Source organism: Cucurbitaria berberidis (assembly GCF_010015615.1).
Source record: "Cucurbitaria berberidis CBS 394.84 unplaced genomic scaffold K460scaffold_4, whole genome shotgun sequence".
In the NCBI taxonomy this organism is placed as follows: Eukaryota; Fungi; Ascomycota; class Dothideomycetes; order Pleosporales; family Cucurbitariaceae; genus Cucurbitaria; species Cucurbitaria berberidis.
The window spans coordinates 3,256,578-3,275,182 of NW_024468938.1; the positions used below are offsets into that span (position 1 = coordinate 3,256,578).

Genomic DNA, 18,605 nt, shown 5'->3' on the forward strand with positions numbered 1-18,605 from the left:
ACGATCGACCAGATAAGCTGGACTAGACTTCGGCCAGTAACGTGCGGACACCTCCTACAGCATCCGCACTCCCCATATGAGCGCCAAGCGACGATGGTAAAGAAACACAGGAGGTGCGGGGCAGGTTGAAATGCCCCACGGGTTGTTCTATCAAGAACGATTGTTGGACGTTGAGCCAGAGTATTGTTTTGTTGTAAAAGAAAACTCAAGCAGACGCTCAAAATCAAGTGCAGTAGCGCACAGGCTGTCGATGTTGTGATCTAAGCCGAGATGCGCGTCCTGCTGCCTATGGTTCCAGGTATCTCTTGGGTGTCTCGTCTCATGTTCGCCTCAGCGACGGCGGGCCAGTAGTCGGGCTAAGTGGCGTGTCCGACATGGATAGGTCGGACTCTTTGGTGGTGGCTTCAACTAGAAGATTCCCCAAACGTCCTCGGCTGCATGACAGAACTTGCTGCATGCAACGCTGGCACTGAGGTTGTATTGGCTGATGGCAATGCTGTCGTCCTTGAGGTGGTCCGCGAAGTCGTCGTTGCCCTTGGCCATGGCACCAACAAAGACTGCAATACTCTCCGCCTTGTTGAGGCCCGCAATGTAATCGCTAACTCGAACAATCTCCGAGTCGAAACTGAGCGTAACCTTGCGGCAATTGGGTGGGAGATGATCTGTGATGGGGTTCTTGATCACCTCGATGAGCTTCTCTTGGGATGAGGTGGAACGAATCTGATGCCGATGGAGCAGCTGCACCATCAAACCAGCGAATCGCTTGAAAGTCCGAGGAATGCGTACTGTCGGGCTGACCCTGATGAGCACGTTCTTCGACGTCTGTATGTATATCTGCAGCCTGCCCGCTTTGTTGATCGGCGAGTCGAGTAAAGTGAGCAAACACTATGTTGCCTTGTTAGCTAACAAACACCTATAGCCTCCTCTTGTACGCACCTGGTGCGTGATATCAGGCCGAGCCTCGCTAATATCGCGGCCCATCTTCCTCATCACGCCAATATGGTCGTCGCTATTGAGGAGGTTGTACTTGTCCTCTCTGCTACCAGGCCCTCGACCGGAGCCGTGCGACGCCTTGTACGTCTCGAGTGTGGCGTTACATAGGATAACGATGAGGCGCTGGGTGTCTTTGTCGTTGGTCGGAATCGGGACGGCTTGCTCTGCAACTAGCTTTGGAAGCTCTGGCGGTGGCATCGACTGAGTCCCTACGGGGTTAAGTAGCGATGTTAGCATCGATTTCAGTGCTTGGGAAGGGGAGCGCTGTCGACATACTTGCACGTTTCTTTCCCCGCTCGGGCGAGTCTCGGGTCGACAGCCTCTCCGTAGTAGAGGCTTCTGGCTTGAGGGGTCCGGCCATTATGGATGGCGTTGGGACAGTATTCGAGATAGCACCGTCGACTAAGTTGCTTCTGGTGCGGGGATAGTGGGAGTCTTGTTCGTCGGATTACCTAGAGGTCAGATCGCAGTTGAACGCGTAGTACAAACCAATTGCAGAGGATATCTTCGAGGTATGAAGTTGCTACTGTTGCGGAGAAGAGAAGGCTAAGTCCTATTTGTGCGAACAGTCGGTGACCGAAAGGCTTTTCACGCGTCCATTTGCAGCCGACTCCACCGTAGCCGCTTACGTCAGCTGAAGCTCACTCCACCAACATTCAATACAACATTTTTGCACTGTTCTCCTGCTAGTTTTCGCGAGGAGGATTACGACAGAATATCATGCTGTCAGCGTCGTCGTCTTCTCGGCATGCAGGTTGTCTCTGCAGCTTGGGCATTTGCACAGATTGATTCGGACACTTTTGGGCTAGGTGGTCTTCGGATTCCGAGGCCAAAATCTGTCCGAAAATCAGGTGCGAAATGGAAATTCACAGACAAACAAATCTCGAAAACGACAGAATGTATCCCTGCAAAACGGTGAAGCCAGCCTGCCGTCAGTCTCGCCCTGTCCCGGACACGCTTTCTTATCGGAGCTCGGTTCTTCTGCAACGAAGTCGTCTCACCATTTTCCCCTGTCCCCCTGGGCCGCCTCGACTTCGAAACACTCACCGTGTAGTATTGGCCATGTTCGATCAGCATGTCACCCTGATGGTCCTGAATGGCTCTACGTGTAAACATCATGCTATGCGCTGAGAATGCTCAGAGGTCAGGTCATTCTCGAAACAAGAAAGGTTTTGCCGACGCGCTGCCTTCTTGCGATGGTATAGTACTCAAGCACCTGCTGTCGCCTCTTCGCGCATTCCACTACCTCTAAAAGTTTTTATCGTATCGTTGCTTGTTTCTCCTTCTCAACGTCGCTAGCGACACTTTGTCCGCGTATTTTTGGCAGCCGGCTGCTCGTACCTCTTAATCACCCCCACGACTCAAGTCATCGTTGCGTTTAGTCCGACGTTCAGTACGAGACCTCTTCCCGTCAAAACTCTACACATTCAATACATCACACGATGGCGTTCGGATGGCTCGCGCCAATTCTTACCCCCGCTGCTCTTCGCTCAGTACAAGCCGACGGCCGACCGGTCATTACGTTATTTCTTGTCATCTTCGGTCTCTCGATAATGGGCGTTCTGATCTGGTACGTCCACTTCGTCACGTCGAAAGATAATCCGAAGCGGAAAGACCCAAATGCAAAGAAGGGTGGTCTGCTGGGATTCCTGAAGAAGTAGAACGCACGAGACGAAGGGGGAGGGGGGGGGGGGGGGGGGGGGGGGGGGGGGGGGGGGGGGGGGGGGGGGGGGGGGGGATCGGATTGACAGCGGTTATTGGTGTTGATTATGGCAGACGAAAGAGGATAACAGTGGAACGGTTGCAAACCCGGCTTACACCAACACAAGCCCGCATGTGCACTTTCCAGCCCGTTAAAAAACGATCCCGAATCCTACGTCAGCCTCTACATTCCCGATCTCGACATGGATCCGAGAGCCCCCGAATCGGCAGCAGCATCTCTGCATGGGACGCTAATGATATAGCTGTTCCGTATGGTATAAGGGACACGACGGTTCCTCACAGTGCTTATATATTCTTCTTGTATTAGCGAGCATTTGCAACTCAAATCGAGTGCACACGCGTTTCTTGTCCTCAGTAACCTTCTACTTGTAGTTACTGTACTGCTCAAATAAGACAATATCCTATTTTCCAAGCAATGTGCATGTCATTGCGAGGTGATTGCAGCCTATTTCGCGAACTCGGAAAGTCCGAAGCTCGTTGCAGACTCAACATATATAACATGAGACCATTCACCTAGATCTATGCCAACTGTCTACACTATTACCACTCACACATTATGACCTCACAAACAAACCCCGCTCTTCTTCTGCAAGGAAAGGTCGCCATAGTCACCGGCGCTTCTCGAGGGATTGGTGCTGGCTTGGCGTTAGAGCTCGCGCAACGGGGTGCAAAGGTAGGTCTCGTGGATTCCAATGTTCACGTCTTACAGGTCACGCTGGCCTACACATCTCCCAACAGCGGAAAACTAGCTGAAGAGGTTGCGGCTAAGATAAAATCTTTGGTCAACGGCAGCGAAGCAAACATCGTCTAATCAGACCTTAGACAAATTGATGCGCCCGAACAGAACTGAAATGCTAGACGACGTGCCTAAGGAAATCGTTGAAAATCAGTTGAAGACAATTGCGGTTGGGCACCCAGTAGGGACCCCAGATAACATTGCTCGAATCGTGGCATGGCTTTGTAGCGACGACTCGAAGTGGGTTTCAGGGCAGACAATCTCTGCTTCTGGCGGTTTCTTGATGCTCTAGAGGGAGGTTGGCAGTGGTGTTATTCTGTTGAGGTTTACTGATAATGGTTCCCTTGTGGCCGTTGTTTGAGTTCCAACACTGTTGATGTTTGGACAGAAATGGACCATTGATCTAGTCACGCTGCGGAAATGCCCGCCGTTGAAACATGGGAGAAAGGACGATCGACGGGTCCGGCCCTATATCTTTACCGTATTCCAAGCACAAAGCTGTTATTTGCTTGTAATATTGGTTGTGCACAGGCTCATTGGATGCCTATTCTGTGTTGGTTCGGTAGAATGCCATGAGAGCTTGGCTCCAATACTCACGACGCGCAAGTCATGCCTCTCCTACAGCTATCGTCATTCCAGACCTTATCGATGATGGTGAACCAGGAAACTTGACCACAGCTCCACAACGAACACTTCAGGGCTCGGTCGAAAATGGTCGGAAAGCAGTGGGGTTGTAAGGGAGGCTGTCATGGGAGCTTCCAGGCGCCAACCAACAAGGGGTACCGGTACGGTAAAACTCGCTTCGTTTAGTGCAGGCTTCTGCGACACCTCTCAAACACGGCCGTCTGCCATTTCGCATGGCAAAAGCGAAATGCCACAGCCATTCAGGTTTCAGAATATCACCTTGGGCTCAATCTAGCCCCAGTAATGCTATGTTGAGCCTCCCATTCGCCGGCACGAGGCTCTGCACGCCGCACCTTGCCTTTGCGATACGCCCTCGTAGACGGCGCATCCTCTTGTGTCGCAGCTTTGGACTGCGAGGTCATCGAAGTGGTACGACTTCTGCTACCGTTTCGCTACTTGTGTTAAGCCTAGCTACCATCTCCACACGTCCTGTACCGATATCCACAGTCGTGCGCTGCAAATGCGACTTGATTACCGCCCCCTACCGTGCCCACTGCTTTGCGCGTGCTTATAGACTTTGTTTCCCTAACACTTCTCCCGTTTTCATGCCGGTGCTTCTTTAGCCGGGTGACCAAGATTCCCTTCTGTACATTTGTATTCTTTCGTGCAGGCACTTGTTAGTGAGTCTTCTCCTCATTCATCGCCATCCCATCCCATGGCGCCGCCACTGGCGTTGCCTCTAGTCTGACCACATCACAGATAGTTTAACGTTCTTTGAGCCTATTTCATACTTCGGCCACGTTCAGCAGGTCTGAAGATCGACGGCCCTGATAACTGGCACTCCGCCGCTACCACATTCGCTCCACCTTGTAGCCATGTCGAGCCTCACCAGCAGTCTTACAGGTCGCGAGCGATCAAGATGGCCACCGCTGACGCGCATGCTCATGTCTGGCGAGATGTCAGATGAGAAGGCGCGACAGTTGACTCGAAAGGAGCGGTTTGATGTCTGGATGGTTAACGAAGGTTACCGAAGATTGTAAGAAATCCACGTGCGCATGTCACAACCACCCTAACACGGACAGCTTCGTCTTCACGTTTATAATATTACACATCATGGTCTTCACATTCGGCATGATGAATTACGGGCTAAAGGTGCGATTCGGACTCTTCAACATTCAAATCTTATCGTTAACACTTCGCAGGATAACTCCAAAGGCTCAAGACAAAGTTTCGGCGTAACGTTTCCCATTGCTCGGTCGGCTGCTTTAGTGCTACATGTCGATGTAGCCTTTATCCTCTTCCCAGTGTGTAGGAACCTGATCTCCATGGCGCGACGGACGCCATTAAACGACGTAATTCCTTTCGACAAGAACATCACGTTCCACAAACTGGTCGCATGGTCGATTGTGTTTTTTTCCTGGGTCCACACGATTGCGCACTGGAACAACCTGGCAAGATTCTCTGCAGCGAATAACCTAGGATTCATGGGCTTCATTCTAGCAAACCTTGCGACTGGTCCTGGGTGGAGTGGATATGTCATGTTGCTCGCTCTAATGGCTATTGCGCTGACAGCCGTGGAAAAGGCGCGACGTGCGAATTTCGAGCGCTTCTGGTACATGCACCACCTCTTCATCGTCTTTTTCCTATTCTGGGCCATACATGGAGCGTTCTGTATGATTAAGCCCGACTTTGCACCGTTTTGCGACGGTATTGGTGTCTTCTGGGAATACTGGATGTACGGCGGATTCGCCTACCTGGCTGAGCGTATTTCTCGTGAGATTCGGGGGCGACACAAGACGTACATTTCCAAGGTCATCCAGCATCCCAGCAACGTCTGTGAAGTGCAGATCAAGAAAGAGCACACCAAGACCCGCGCTGGCCAGGTAAGCTCCCATGTTCCCCGTGCTCAGAGTCTGCGCTAACGTTAACAGTACATCTTCTTGTGCTGTCCAGAAGTCTCAATCTGGCAATATCATCCCTTCACGCTCACCAGCGCGCCAGAGGAGGATTACATCTCGGTGCATATTCGTATGGTCGGCAACTTCACCAAAGCCTTCGGCAAAGCGCTCGGCTGCAACATCGAAAAGAAGCCCGCCGGAGAAAAGGGGGAGAAGGGCGGAGGCGGTGAAGAGATTGCGCTCCGTCAGATCTTGCCTCGGGTTTATATTGATGGTCCTTTCGGCTCAGCGTCGGAAGACGTGTTCAAGTTCGAAGTCGCCGTGCTCGTCGGTGCTGGTATCGGTGTTACGCCTTTCGCTTCGATTCTGAAAAGCATCTGGTACCGAATGAACTACCCTCAAGGACGCACGAGGCTGAGGAAGGTGTACTTCTTCTGGATTTGCAGAGATTTTGGCTCTTTCGAGTGGTTCAGGTCGTTGCTCCTGGCGATCGAGGCTCAGGATACCGAAGATCATATCGAAATCCACACCGTAAGTTGTCTCCTCCCGTCTGGCCTGTACAATACGTTAATCAGATGTTTAGTACCTTACTGCGAAGATCAAGGCAGACGATGCAACAAATATCATGATCAACGACGCCAACGCCGAGCAAGACGCCATCACCGGTCTGCGCGCACCGACAAACTTCGGTCGTCCCAACTGGGACATGATCTTCAAGTCCATCCGCAAGATTCACTCGCCTGCAGAAGCAGGTGTCTTCTTCTGCGGCCCGAAGGGTCTCGGCTCAACACTGCACGTCAAGTGTAATATGTACTCAGAACCTGGCTTCAGTTTTGTATGGGGTAAGGAAAACTTTTAGTCTATATTTTCATCGAGCCGCCTAGAGCGCGGGAAACTCTAGAGTATACCATTTGCATATTGAGCGAATTGCATGCTACTCGTTACTTTTACTATACATAATAACTCTAGCCCTCGTTACCATTCCATGTCTCAGTGTCAGTTCCTTGCCAGTTTTAGCTACCCACTTGACATTCACGATAGCCAAAACTCTGATCATGGAAAGCAATATGAGAAGTATGACCACACATTGCGTGAAGCAGCCAAGGGAAGCATGGCCTGATGTGTTAGTCCTAAGGCAAGAATAGCCTGTACATTACCCCTGTTCGACAGTCGACCACTCCATTCATGCGTACGAGCTACCCAAACACTCTGAGACTCTACTCGCCGCAACATAGATCCCCGTTGGGTTTCGGCGCTTTCGGTACTCCGACGAGCTTTTGCGGAGCCTCGAGTAGGTATGATCACCAGCTCTAGCCAAAAGTGATTCCCCGTGTATCACACTCGTGTGAAGCCAAGGTCTTGGAACTGCTGTTTGGGGTATGCGGAGGTTGGAACTGTGGTTTGTAGTGTGTTCTAGGCGTGACGGTAGAACGAACTTTGGGAGCATAATGTGGTCATTTTCAGGGTGAAGGGGTGTGAAAGGAAAGCCTAATTCACCGAGTATTTTTAGCGGGGCGTTCTTGAAGTTCGGGCGATGCACACTATCAGTCATGGTGGTTATAGTACCAGTGGAACATGTTCGAGAGACGATCTAGCCATGTAGACAGAACATGTCGACCGAAAGTCTATAGACTAGCTTGCGGGGGTTTCTTCCATCCCTTGTCGTACCAGTCGTTGAGTTCTACAAGACCTTGTAGTTGCTGCTTCTTAGGCTCAATACTCTCGCCGATACTAAAGTCATGCGCAGCAAGAACCCAAAAGCTATTTTGTTCCGCAAAATGCTTTGTACGCCATATTGTGTCGATTGCTTGCTCGGGATCGCTGTGCATACCCGACTTTGAGTACGGTGGCCGCGCTGTCCGCCTGGGGTCTTTCAAAATTTCTGGATGATGGAAGCAGTCGCCGGCTAGTAGAACGAATGTGTTATCCTCGAATGAGTCAGTCTTTGTTCGAATGAGCATCATTTGATGGCCCGCCGAATGCCCTGGAGCGTCAATAAGATATGCTGAGCCATCGTCGAAGACGTCGAAGGCTCTGTCGAAGGAGCCAAGGCCAATCCACTCTGGCTTTTTCAGATCAATAGCGTCGTATTTACCCTGCTTGATACCCTCCATGACCTGCCCGGCTCTCTTATCTCCAGCTTCTTTCAGTAACTCATCTGGCACATAGAGCTCAATGATCTTCCTTGTACCATCGGCTGGCAAGGTCTCGCTCAGTGTCGGCGCCTTATCGTCTGCCGGGTATCCGGGCCTCGCATATGTGCAACATGTCGGTCCAACCCACATCTCAGCTTCCGCGAAGCCGGCTTTGGCGCCATCGCCCACGTGATCGAAATGCATATGCGAGAATATGACTGCGTGGACCTTTTCCGGCTGTTGCTCAGGGGATCCGTGGTCTTTTAAGATGTCTGCTGGTGATTGGGGCTCGCACTTGAATAGCGGCAATACGTCCTTGATGATCCTAGGCGGAAGCTTTTCAAGGTCTTTGCGCATCCCTAGGTCAAAGATGTACTTGTTCCCGGTTGCCGTGTGTTCGATGAAGAAGACATAGTCCGGAGCGTAGAAGGATTTCGGCTTGTCATTGCCGTCAACTGACTTCACAGAGCCATTTGGTTCGTCCGGACCTGGGAGCAGAGTCATATTTTCTGGGATGTAAAGGCCTCCGGCTTGCATGAGATGGACTTTGCACGTTGCTTTGGCAGATGGTATAGGGTACCATGGTATCTTTGACGATGACTGACACATGACTGACACAACTATCGAAACTGAATATCACTACAAAGCAATCGAAAGGTCTTGAGTCGGACGGCTAAGTTGGGCTTAGAATGCATCTATGACGTCACATTGGTTCATCCTAAATGTTTGCATGAGGATGCTTGTATAGGTCAAAATCTAGGCACTCTCCTATCCACATCTATTTTTCACAGCTTTTCGGATCAACGAAGTGACCCGATGTACTGTGCCGGCTGGTCGTCTTCACGATGAGAGAGGTTGGTGAGTGACACCTGCTCCATCGAGATTTGTGAATAGAAGCATTCGGGAAGCTACAATTGGTAGAGGACACGAATATGGTGGTGCAGAATACATGTGTTGATGACCTGACTGTGTTTGAGGATTCGTAACTTGGAAGACGCGTCGACCGAAAACGGCATGGTACGGCGCGCCAACGAGTTGACGACCTCGGGAGGGGGATACGTATTTTGAGTTTCTACCTTTCACACTCTGACCTCAACACTAAAAGAGCTCGTTCACCGCACCGTTCGCCAATCGCACACTACTAATAAATCATGAAAACGATCGAAAAGCCACAGAGCGAAGAAGAAATGAAGCAAAGTTCAAGCTATGTCACATTGAATCATCAATACGCCTGTAGTGTGCAGTCTTGGTTGCGTATCATGCACTCAGTTGACTAGAGATATATTCAAAAGCGCCTACGCCCTAGGAGATCTATCGCTGGTTCTGTAGAGGGGTTTTGGGTGCGGACTCAATTGTCTACGACGTCCAAGAGACTGAAAGACAAGGATTCCTTTATTTTATCCGCAGCGTTCTCTTTCTCTCCCCTTGATCTTGATCATATATTGAGAACAAGACACGACCCGGGCACGCTTCAAGTATGCCTCCGCCGATGACAACTCCCAATACTCTATCGCCCAATTGCCTACTCCTTTGTCACATTCGCTTCTTTCCCATCCGTCTCCTTTGTCCCACTCTCCATCTTCTTGCCTTCGCATTCTTCACACAACCCCTCCTTAATCCTAATTAGGAGCTCCAAGTCTTCCAACCTATCACTGCACCTCCCCCCTCTTCGACCTACGTCTTGACAGCCCTCAACCGAGGTGTCAGGGTGTGTCGGCCATTCCGTTCTCGGGTTTGCTTGTCGTAGTTTTGTAGCCGAATTGGGCTGTTGATCTGGAGTGAGGCTTTGGTAATTTGAAGGGTGAATAGGGGAGACGTGGGCGCATGAGTAGCGCGTACGGCGGACGAAGCACATTTCGAATGATTTGGTAGACGAGTGTTGATCCTTGAAGTCGTTTCGGTTGATTGAAGACTAGGTCAAATGGATGGTGATGGACTTGCGCGTTGAAAGTCAGTAGCGGGGTGTTGGTATATTTAAGAGAAGGCAAGAAGTAATAGAGGTACCAGGGCTTTTATAGAGAAACCCATGGGGGTGTGTGAAAGACGTACATCGTAATGCTGTCACGTTGTGTTGGCTTCATCACTTACTAGGGGACAAAGGTGAATCGCACGTCTTGGACTATCACACTTTGGCCTTGTCGCACCAACTCAAGCTTCAAATGGACATAAGCATTGTGAGGCTGTTGAACTAGGAAAGGAGAGATAGCCGACTGCTCTGCGCACGAGTATAATGATGTGTTTATATTCATATGTGCAGTGTATGCGTGCAAGTAGCTGCCCAAACGCCAATGAGCTCGCACGGTCCAACATTACCGCAAATACGGTACTCTAAGATACAAAAATACAAAAACGATCAGTAGTTAGATCCATACAACAGAAGTTACTCTAGTGAAGAGCGGCCTTACTTGATAAGAATTGGGGCGCTTTTGCCAGCTTTTCCTGCAGCAATATTGGCAAGCTTCTGCAGCTTTTCGGCACGCATCTGGCGGAAAGATCTGAAGAGAAGGATAAAAGAAAGCTCAATTCTATAATCTGCGTTAGCATGAGCACAAAAATAAAGTAGGTTGCTTGCATACCTCTCCTTGGTCATCATGAGAAAGCCTTGGACGAGCAGACCCTTCAGAATCTGAGGTCCGATGCCCTTGAACAGGGCCATAGGGCCCTCGTGTTGGATGATGTATTGCATGACCTCTGTGAAGGACTTGAAGGGCTTGCCATCCCTCGCCGGCGGGGGTTTCGACTGCAGGCCCACCTTTGCGACGATGAGTGGCTGTGTAACGATTGTGGCAAGTATCTTCGACAGCGATCCGAGAACTGTGCACAGTCAGTCACTTCGCTCGTAACCTCGAGCTTGCGGTAACATACTGAACGCTTCCCAAGGCTTGAGTGTCTTCTTGCCCGGATATAGCACGTCCCGCAGTCGCTGATAAGCACCATATGTAATTGAGGGGTTGATCACAAGCACCAAACTCGCCCTCAATCCTCGCCAAAGACCTGTCCATCCATCCTCGCCATTGATGACATCCATGCCGGTCGCGATCATGCCCTTGCGCTCTGATTTGCTCATGGTCTGTTGTCTCGTTGTCACCACTGCCACGGGGATTGTGAAGAGCTGAGCAAGTGCGCCTGCTACAGCTCCTAGCGACAGCTCGATTGCCGTACCCGGGGGCGCTTGAAGAGCGCGATTCGCGATGTAGAGGCTGCGAACGACCGTGTACCAGTAGAAGTAGGCAAAATTTGTGGAGGCTACACCGAGCAACGAGCCCGCCATGCCGGCATAGAGCCCAGAGACACCTTCATGTGCAACCACTTTCCTTATCGCATCGAGTGCATCGTCATAATGTTCGTGATCGGCAGGATTGGGGTCATTGGACGTCTTGGAGCGTTTGATTTGGACTTGTAGCCGCGTCTTGATCCTAAGGGTAAATTAGAACATTCTCAACATGCCGTCTCCATGCCAGGAGTAGTGAATTGTGAGCTTACAAGTCCAATGGATAGACGAGAGTGTTAGCAATGACGGCACCAGCAGCGCCTGCAACGGCATTGCCCCATGGCGGCAGCGTGTCGACCTTTGACTGTCCGGCCATTGTGGAAGTGCTGAGGACTCGCGAGAGCGGTGCGGTGAGCGGAGGACCCTGGTATTTGGGACGACAGATGATGTAACCGGTTGTGGGGTATCAGGGTGGTCGAAGTCTACAATTTGTGCTATCTCATGTTTGCAGCAGTGATAGATGATTGAATCTCAAAATGCCAAAGTAGATACGAGCTGAAGGTAAGAAAAAGCGGGCAGGGAGCGATCATGGTGCCTCTGCAACGCGATAGCGCTTTCACCCATGGCAGACCTCTTCCGAGGTCTGTAGGCCGAGGTTCAGTCACGCTCCGCCAAGTCCGACGACATCTGCGCTTCAACAGCGCTTCCTTCACACCGCGCCTATGGTTTGCAAGCCTTGGGAGTGGTCGTGGGCGTCGGTCAGTCTTCGGCCTTGATCAAGTGAAGAATGAGCAAGTTGCGACTACTATTCACCGCAGTTTGGCGGGCAGCTTCTGGGCAGAAATGTAGTAGGCGCGACGCGACGTGCCGAACACTAGAAGGCAGGCACGTGCTTGGCGCTAAGTCGGCCTCAACACCACAACAGTCCACTCCACGGCTATCACGAAGTGCAGGTGCAATCTTGCCTCGAGCACTCCAACCTCCGCATCCTTTTGAGACGGCTTGGATGATGCCAGCACTCGCCTCACGTAACCCAAAGCCATCTTTTTGATATATTTGATTTGCTCACCCACCATGGCGGACAAACTAGCCCAGCTTGAAGCTTGTAAAGCCGCTGCAAGCGTATGTGATTCTGAAATTGGCATCCTTGCAGCTGGACAATGGTTGCTCCCACTCGCTGACACCAACACTCATCGCAGAACTACCACGCACAGCTACAAACCGCCGCGACCAAGGATGAGGCACTCACCTCTGCGATTGGCGTCGCCGAGAACCTCATGCAGGCGTTGAGATTGTCTTCAAATCCGGACGAAAAGCAGCAGCTCAAGGCACAGTGTGGTGAGATCATGACCGTGGCAGATAAAATCAAAAACGCGGCAGAATGGACCCCATTGGCCAAGCAACAGCCCGCGATCAAGCTCAATGAACGAATCGATCAATGGGCGGCCGAGGTTGCGGTCAATGCAGAGCCCAAGACCACCTTCGAAGACATGGCTTCAAGATCAAGCTCCTCTCGCTATGGTCCATCTTCAACTACTGCGCCTGTTGAAAATGTTCGCGCAACATCAGGTAAATCATTAGTCTCCTCAAATTCAGCTCCCCTTCAAAGGGAAAGTATGCCCCAGCCGGAGACACCACAGCAAGGCGTGCACGATGCCCCAATTTTGCTCATAGACGTTTCCGACGATCAAGCTCCTTCTCTCGACAACGTACCAAGCACACCTGCTGATGCACCACACGAAGATAGTCATGGAGTCGATTCTGCGGTTTCACCTGGCGTGGGCGTCAAGTCATCCCCAGTGCCGCAGTCGCCAGCACCACGTCCACATCAGAGCCATCTGAAGGCAGACCTGGCGGCTCTATCATCTCCTTCAACCGCGTCTTATTCGCACATCCATAGGCTAGCAGAGCCTGTGTCGAGCAGAAAGCGCTCCAAAAGAGAGGACATCATCCTGCTAAAGGCGTCGATGGTCAATGGATTCAAGTGTCCGCCTTGGAAAGAGAACCCTTCGACTGCCGAATTTGCACCACAGCAAGGAGGGGAGCCGTTCGTGTAAGTGAGCTTACTCATGCAGCAAGAGTATTTCTGATCAATTCAGTGACACACATGACCTGAGCTTGTCATCATACCAGCAGCAATTCTTCCAGGGTTGGGTTCGTGCCAGACATGCAATTCCACCTCCTGCTTTTTCAGAAGACAGAACTGGCATTGGGCCATTGATGTCCAGCTCACGGTCTATCGATCTCGTACAGGATGCAGCAACAGACTGCTCCGTGGTAACAAGCCTATGCGCCGGTATCGCTCGCGCAGAGCGTGGGCACGACCAAGTCAGTCTCTTTCCAAATCAACAACCCGTTGCTGACCAAGGCAGATGCTTTCAAACAAGCTGTATCCATTTGACAAACAACTCGGTAAGCCCGTGCCCTCATCGAACGGGAAGTATATCGTGCGGCTTAACTTCAACGGCTGCTGGAGGAAGGTTGTAATTGATGATCGACTACCCGTGTCTAATACCCACCGACTACTTCACGTGATCGACCGTCGTAATCCGGCATTACTATGGCCTGCACTGCTTGAGAAAGCCTATCTCAAGGTCCGTGGAGGATACGACTTCCCTGGCAGCAACTCATGCAGCGATCTGTGGACACTGACAGGCTGGATACCGGAGCAAGTCTTTTTACAAGAGTGAGTGTCCCTTTACATTAGCAGGAAGTCTACGTGCTCACCCCTTTGCCTAGAACTGATACAGTTCCCGACCAACTGTGGAAACGTATATACAACGCTTTCTTGTACGGCGACGTACTAGTCACCACAGGCACTGGCAAAATGTCAAGCAGGCAAGAGCGTGAGTTTGGCCTGGAAGGACAACACAGTTATGTTGTGCTGGATATGAAAGAGACGGATCACGATCGGCTGTTGCTTGTCAAAAACCCATGGGTGGAAGGGAGAGGTTGGCGGGGCCCTCGCCCATCGACTATATCTGCTTTGGGTTCCTCTGTATCTAGTGGAGGCTCCAAGAATAGTCTAGAGACCTACCACAGGGATAGCATCCCGACACAGGAACGACCGCATCCGACAACATTCTGGATAGGACTCGAGCAGGTCATACAACATTTTGAGAGCCTCTACCTGAACTGGAATCCTGGACTGTTCCGCAATCGCCAAGATATCCATTTCGAATGGGACGTCGAGTCTCAGTCCCCTGGCGGGTGTATCATCAAACATCCACAATTCGCCCTGGCGTCCAAGGGTGCAGGGCCCGTTTGGTTCCTTTTGAGCCGACATTTCCGCGATGCGGCAACAGACACAAAAGACGACTCGGATGCATTCAACGACGGAAGTATCCGCCGCGATTCTCAGGTGAACTCTTCCGGCGAGTCTTCGAAGGGATATATGAGTATATACGTTTGCAACGGCCATGGAGAGAGGCTGTACATGAAAGATACCTATCTGGAATCGAGCGACTACGTTACAACACCGCAATGTCTTCTTCGATGGGACACGGATGCCAATACGACCTACACCGTAGTGATTGATCAAGATGATCTTCCTCCGTCACTTTACACGTTCTCTCTGTCTGTGTTCTCTAACTCGCCAATCGCACTAGAGCCAGCAGTACAAAGATATCCCGAGCAGAAGATTGAAGAGGGAGCCTGGAGCAGACAATCTGCCGGGGGCAGCACGAGCTCGTCCAAGTATTTCGAGAACCCCCAGTACTCACTTGAAGTCCGTCAGCGTGGGCCACTTGCGATTTTGATGACAAGCAAGAACCACGAGCACCCGCTACACGTCAAGCTTGCCCTCGGACATGGAAGGAGACTGTATCGACTGCAAAGTCGCGACGTGCTCGTGGATTCTGGCAATCATCGCAGCGGCTGCGTGTTTGCTGAAATCCAGGATCTCCAACCTGGCCTGTACACAATCATCTGCTCAACTTTTGAGGCCGGCCAGACTGGCGATTTTGCTCTCAGGTTGGACAGCACTAGTGAACTTGGGCTCAAGCAAATTCCCCGCGACGGAGCCGGCCTGCTGTCGATGAAGCTTACGCCAGCCTGCTTCGGAGCGGATGTACACAAAGTCGCTGCACCAATCTTACCCCACCGCTTGGCCTCGTACACGATCATTGCCAGGTTCTTGAAGGCAACCAGCCCGCGTTCAACCGACTTGGGAAAATTAGCTCGCAGCCCGCTTCGTCTGAGTGTTGAGATTGGCAGGGGCCCCGAGCGCAAATTCGTCATCACCAGCGAGCGAGGGGAATATGCCGACGCCGCAGCGGTTCGGTCCGAAAGCGTGAACATCGATCCTACGCTCCGCAGCCAGGGAGATCTCTATCTTGTCCTCGACCGACTCTCGGGACCTGGAGGGCCAGTGGAGGAGTGGTACGAAGTGGAAATCTATACGGACATGCCTCAGGCATGTGAAATAGGCGTTTGGCGCAACTGGAATGACTAGTCAGCGGCGAGGTGGTCATGGGCGGTGTCGTGAAAGCACCCCGGCCGTGGTCATGGGATCTTGGGATTCGGCAATCTTTTGTACCGTGTATTGGTAGCATGATGGCTTTAGCACACATGCACACTTTATGTCTGCGGCTGTGCAACCGGGTAGGGGTGTTGTGGGCGGTGTGAAACTACATCCAATCGTTGCAGACACGATCCTTCGCGGGCCATGTTATTGCCTGCATCCGCGAACAGCAGACGTGCATGCTGAAAATTGTGGACGATAACGGCGCGCTAAGTAGAAGAAGGGCATACTTCTGAGTCTTAATCTCGAGTCCTTTGAGAGCTTCGCAGTTGCTGTACATGCTCGTCTTGTTCCCCTCATAAGCTGTTGCCCCGCCAAGATACGATTAAGGTTATCGGCATCATCTACGTCAGAGCTTTCCCACGCGCCAAGCAGAGAGCATCACGCGAAGCGCACCGCCTCAGACCTGACCGCTCCACAGCCTGCTCTCTGGACTTGTATATACCCTCTGCGAAGTCGATTCTTTGTGTCCGCATCAGAGGATACAGCACGTCGAAAACACCATGGCGGACCTCGCCCCAGAAACTACTGCCCACCCGGGCTCCGCCACCACCTCCGCGGTCAACTCCAAAGAAACAGCACCCGTGAATGCGCCAGTGGAGAAGCCACCGGATGATAGTTCCAAGTTTAGGACATTCTTGAGCATCCTCAGGAGGTAACGTAACACCTGTCAGACCCAGCCCAGCACCTATAGTTGGGCAAGACCGGCAACCTAGAGAGACAATGGCTAACTCGGGTTTCTCCGCAGGTTCATAGGTGTCTCCGACCTCGCCGCAGTCCGATTCTCCCTTCCCGCGCAGCTCCTGGAACCAAGGCCTAACTTGGGTACGTCGCTTGAAGCTGGATTGACACCAATCTAGGAGCGTCCTCGCGCTGTGGTTGGAATCTGGTCTGACGGGTAGCAGAATACTGGCACTACCTTGACCGACCAGACACATTTATAAGGTCAGCACAACTTGGCTGCGGAATACATGAGCGCTTGTGCTAACTGTCACAGTATCGGCGATTCAGATGATGACCTGGGGCGAATGCTGGGATGCTTGCGCTTCTGGTTCACCAAAGATCTGGTATGCTGCATATGTGAGCTGTCGAGCAAAGCTAATGCTGGAGCAGAAATACGTCAAAGGCAAGCCATGCAAGCCTTACAACTCCACCTTGGGCGAGTTCTTTAGGGTGCGCAACGACCACGAGACGTCTTTGACAACCGCTGACATTTGCAGTGTAACTGGAAGATCGAAGATACTCACCCAACTCTCAAAACACCGAGCTCAGCACCCTCGAGTAGCGCCAACAGCGTGACAGGCGACAACAAGCCTGTCAGGGTATCCTATCTTACCGAACAAACCTCCCACCACCCTCCTGTTTCCGCCTTCTACATCGACTGCCCCGAGAAGGGCATCAGCGCAAAGGGCTACGATCAGCTGAGCGCAAAGTTCACCGGTACCAGTGTGCGCGTGGTTGCTGGAGCGCATAACTTGGGCATCTTCATTACATTGAAGAATCGGGATAACGAAGAGTACCAGCTTACACATCCAGCAGCCTATCTTGGCGGTCTGCTACGAGGTAAGTGAGGGTAACCTGGCGAGTAAAAACGTACGCTCACGTCGAGTTAGGCTCTCTCAACGTCTCCGTTGCCGACTCCTGCTTTATCACCTGCCCCAAGACTGGGTTGAAAGTCATTCTGGAGTATCTCGAAGAAGGCTGGCTCGGGCGATCTCAGAATAAGGTTTTGGGAGTCATCTTCAAGTATGATCCAGATAACGACAACATAACCAAGATCAAAGACGTAGTGGACAAGGATGTCCACGCGAGGATAGAAGGCTGCTGGCAAGACAAGATATACTACACACTTGGCAACAAGCCCTTCAACAAGGTCCCCGTAAGTGTCTATCAACACTACTCATATAAAGACAGTATTCTAATACTGCACTACAGGAAAAGGAGCGCCATCTTATCATCGATCTCGCCCCTCTGAATCCCGTTCCCAAAGTCGTACCACCACTCGAAGAGCAGCTCCCCAACGAGTCGCTCAAGTTCTGGGAAGGCGTCACAAATGCCATAGTAGGCAAGCAGTTCTCGCTGGCCACGACGCTCAAGACGGAGATCGAGGAGAACCAACGAGCAAAGGCTGCCGAAAGGAAGGCGGAGAACAAGGAGTGGCAGCCAAGATTCTTCACGGGTGCTGTGACGCCTGTGGGAAGACCGGATCTGACCAAGGATGGCGAGGAAGCACTGAAGGGTCTACACAGTGAGAGCTACAAGTTGACCGAGAATAAGGAGTACGGAGCCTTTTGAACACGCCACATTACGTTTCGGTAATTAAGTTGGATCGTCCCCTATCGGACCGGACCGTCATTGATGTCCACTATATTTGCAAGAGTCGGACTAGTGGAACCCGACCACCCTCACTTGCCCTATCTTTACATTCCGATTTGTTGGGTAGCAGCATTTTCGTTCGGCGTTTACTGATTGCAGTACATACACTGGGGGACGACGTTTGCGTTACACTTGACGTTGCATATGCACAGCTTTGCGAATAGATTACAGTTTACCTTTTAGCCCATGGGCTCTCGGCATAACTCATCCATACTCCGAGGGATTGTACTTGCCAAAGCGACATCCATTCGGTACAGAGTGTTCAGCCTCCCTCCAGGATAATGCAATGCGCCGAGGGCATTCAAGGTATCGCAACTCCTGACATTTGACTGATTCAAAGTGAAGCTTGGAGGTCCTAGCGTCTCATTTACGAGAAGAAGAAGCAGGG

At 51.6% G+C, this 18,605-nt stretch overlaps 8 protein-coding genes across 8 annotated transcripts; 5 read left to right on the plus strand and 3 right to left on the minus strand.

The window, feature by feature from the left end:
- Positions 1–3: 3 nt before the first annotated feature.
- K460DRAFT_152915 (nucleolar essential protein-like protein 1) lies at positions 4–1,536 on the minus strand. Its single transcript, XM_040926826.1, has 3 exons — positions 1,270–1,536; positions 937–1,202; positions 4–885 (listed from the first exon to the last, which is right to left on the minus strand). Exons 1-3 carry the CDS (start codon positions 1,352–1,354, stop codon positions 409–411), a joined length of 828 nt encoding a protein of 275 aa, XP_040786433.1. The 5' UTR covers positions 1,355–1,536; the 3' UTR covers positions 4–408.
- Positions 1,537–2,435: 899 nt separating this feature from the next.
- On the plus strand, positions 2,436–2,654 carry K460DRAFT_287267 (uncharacterized protein; the record flags this gene model as incomplete). The annotated part of the gene is made up of 1 exon (XM_040928949.1): positions 2,436–2,654. The coding sequence occupies one exon, from the start codon at positions 2,436–2,438 to the stop codon at positions 2,652–2,654; it is 219 nt and encodes a 72-aa protein (XP_040786434.1).
- A 903-nt stretch (positions 2,655–3,557) lies between these two features.
- On the plus strand, positions 3,558–3,847 carry K460DRAFT_368733 (uncharacterized protein). Its single transcript, XM_040933837.1, has one exon. It carries the CDS (start codon positions 3,567–3,569, stop codon positions 3,741–3,743), a length of 177 nt encoding a protein of 58 aa, XP_040786435.1. The 5' UTR covers positions 3,558–3,566; the 3' UTR covers positions 3,744–3,847.
- Positions 3,848–4,950: 1,103 nt separating this feature from the next.
- K460DRAFT_289456 (uncharacterized protein) lies at positions 4,951–6,832 on the plus strand (the record flags this gene model as incomplete). The annotated part of the gene is made up of 5 exons (XM_040929123.1): positions 4,951–5,111; positions 5,158–5,227; positions 5,278–5,958; positions 6,007–6,504; positions 6,557–6,832. 5 exons carry the CDS (start codon positions 4,951–4,953, stop codon positions 6,830–6,832), a joined length of 1,686 nt encoding a protein of 561 aa, XP_040786436.1.
- A 766-nt stretch (positions 6,833–7,598) lies between these two features.
- Positions 7,599–8,717, minus strand: K460DRAFT_342544 (uncharacterized protein; the record flags this gene model as incomplete). The annotated part of the gene is made up of 1 exon (XM_040931194.1): positions 7,599–8,717. The coding sequence occupies one exon, from the start codon at positions 8,715–8,717 to the stop codon at positions 7,599–7,601; it is 1,119 nt and encodes a 372-aa protein (XP_040786437.1).
- A 1,399-nt stretch (positions 8,718–10,116) lies between these two features.
- Positions 10,117–11,925, minus strand: K460DRAFT_387824 (peroxisomal membrane protein-like protein Pmp47). Its single transcript, XM_040935664.1, has 4 exons — positions 11,592–11,925; positions 10,974–11,524; positions 10,685–10,922; positions 10,117–10,633 (listed from the first exon to the last, which is right to left on the minus strand). Exons 1-4 carry the CDS (start codon positions 11,693–11,695, stop codon positions 10,510–10,512), a joined length of 1,017 nt encoding a protein of 338 aa, XP_040786438.1. The 5' UTR covers positions 11,696–11,925; the 3' UTR covers positions 10,117–10,509.
- A 468-nt stretch (positions 11,926–12,393) lies between these two features.
- On the plus strand, positions 12,394–15,772 carry K460DRAFT_378920 (cysteine proteinase; the record flags this gene model as incomplete). Its single annotated transcript, XM_040935121.1, has 5 exons — positions 12,394–12,441; positions 12,519–13,372; positions 13,419–13,647; positions 13,692–14,005; positions 14,059–15,772. The coding sequence occupies 5 exons, from the start codon at positions 12,394–12,396 to the stop codon at positions 15,770–15,772; spliced, it is 3,159 nt and encodes a 1,052-aa protein (XP_040786439.1).
- A 340-nt stretch (positions 15,773–16,112) lies between these two features.
- K460DRAFT_368741 (oxysterol-binding protein-like protein) lies at positions 16,113–18,530 on the plus strand. Its single transcript, XM_040933838.1, has 8 exons — positions 16,113–16,496; positions 16,590–16,666; positions 16,747–16,786; positions 16,839–16,908; positions 16,955–17,014; positions 17,062–17,404; positions 17,455–17,720; positions 17,777–18,530. Exons 1-8 carry the CDS (start codon positions 16,345–16,347, stop codon positions 18,134–18,136), a joined length of 1,368 nt encoding a protein of 455 aa, XP_040786440.1. The 5' UTR covers positions 16,113–16,344; the 3' UTR covers positions 18,137–18,530.
- Positions 18,531–18,605: the final 75 nt, after the last annotated feature.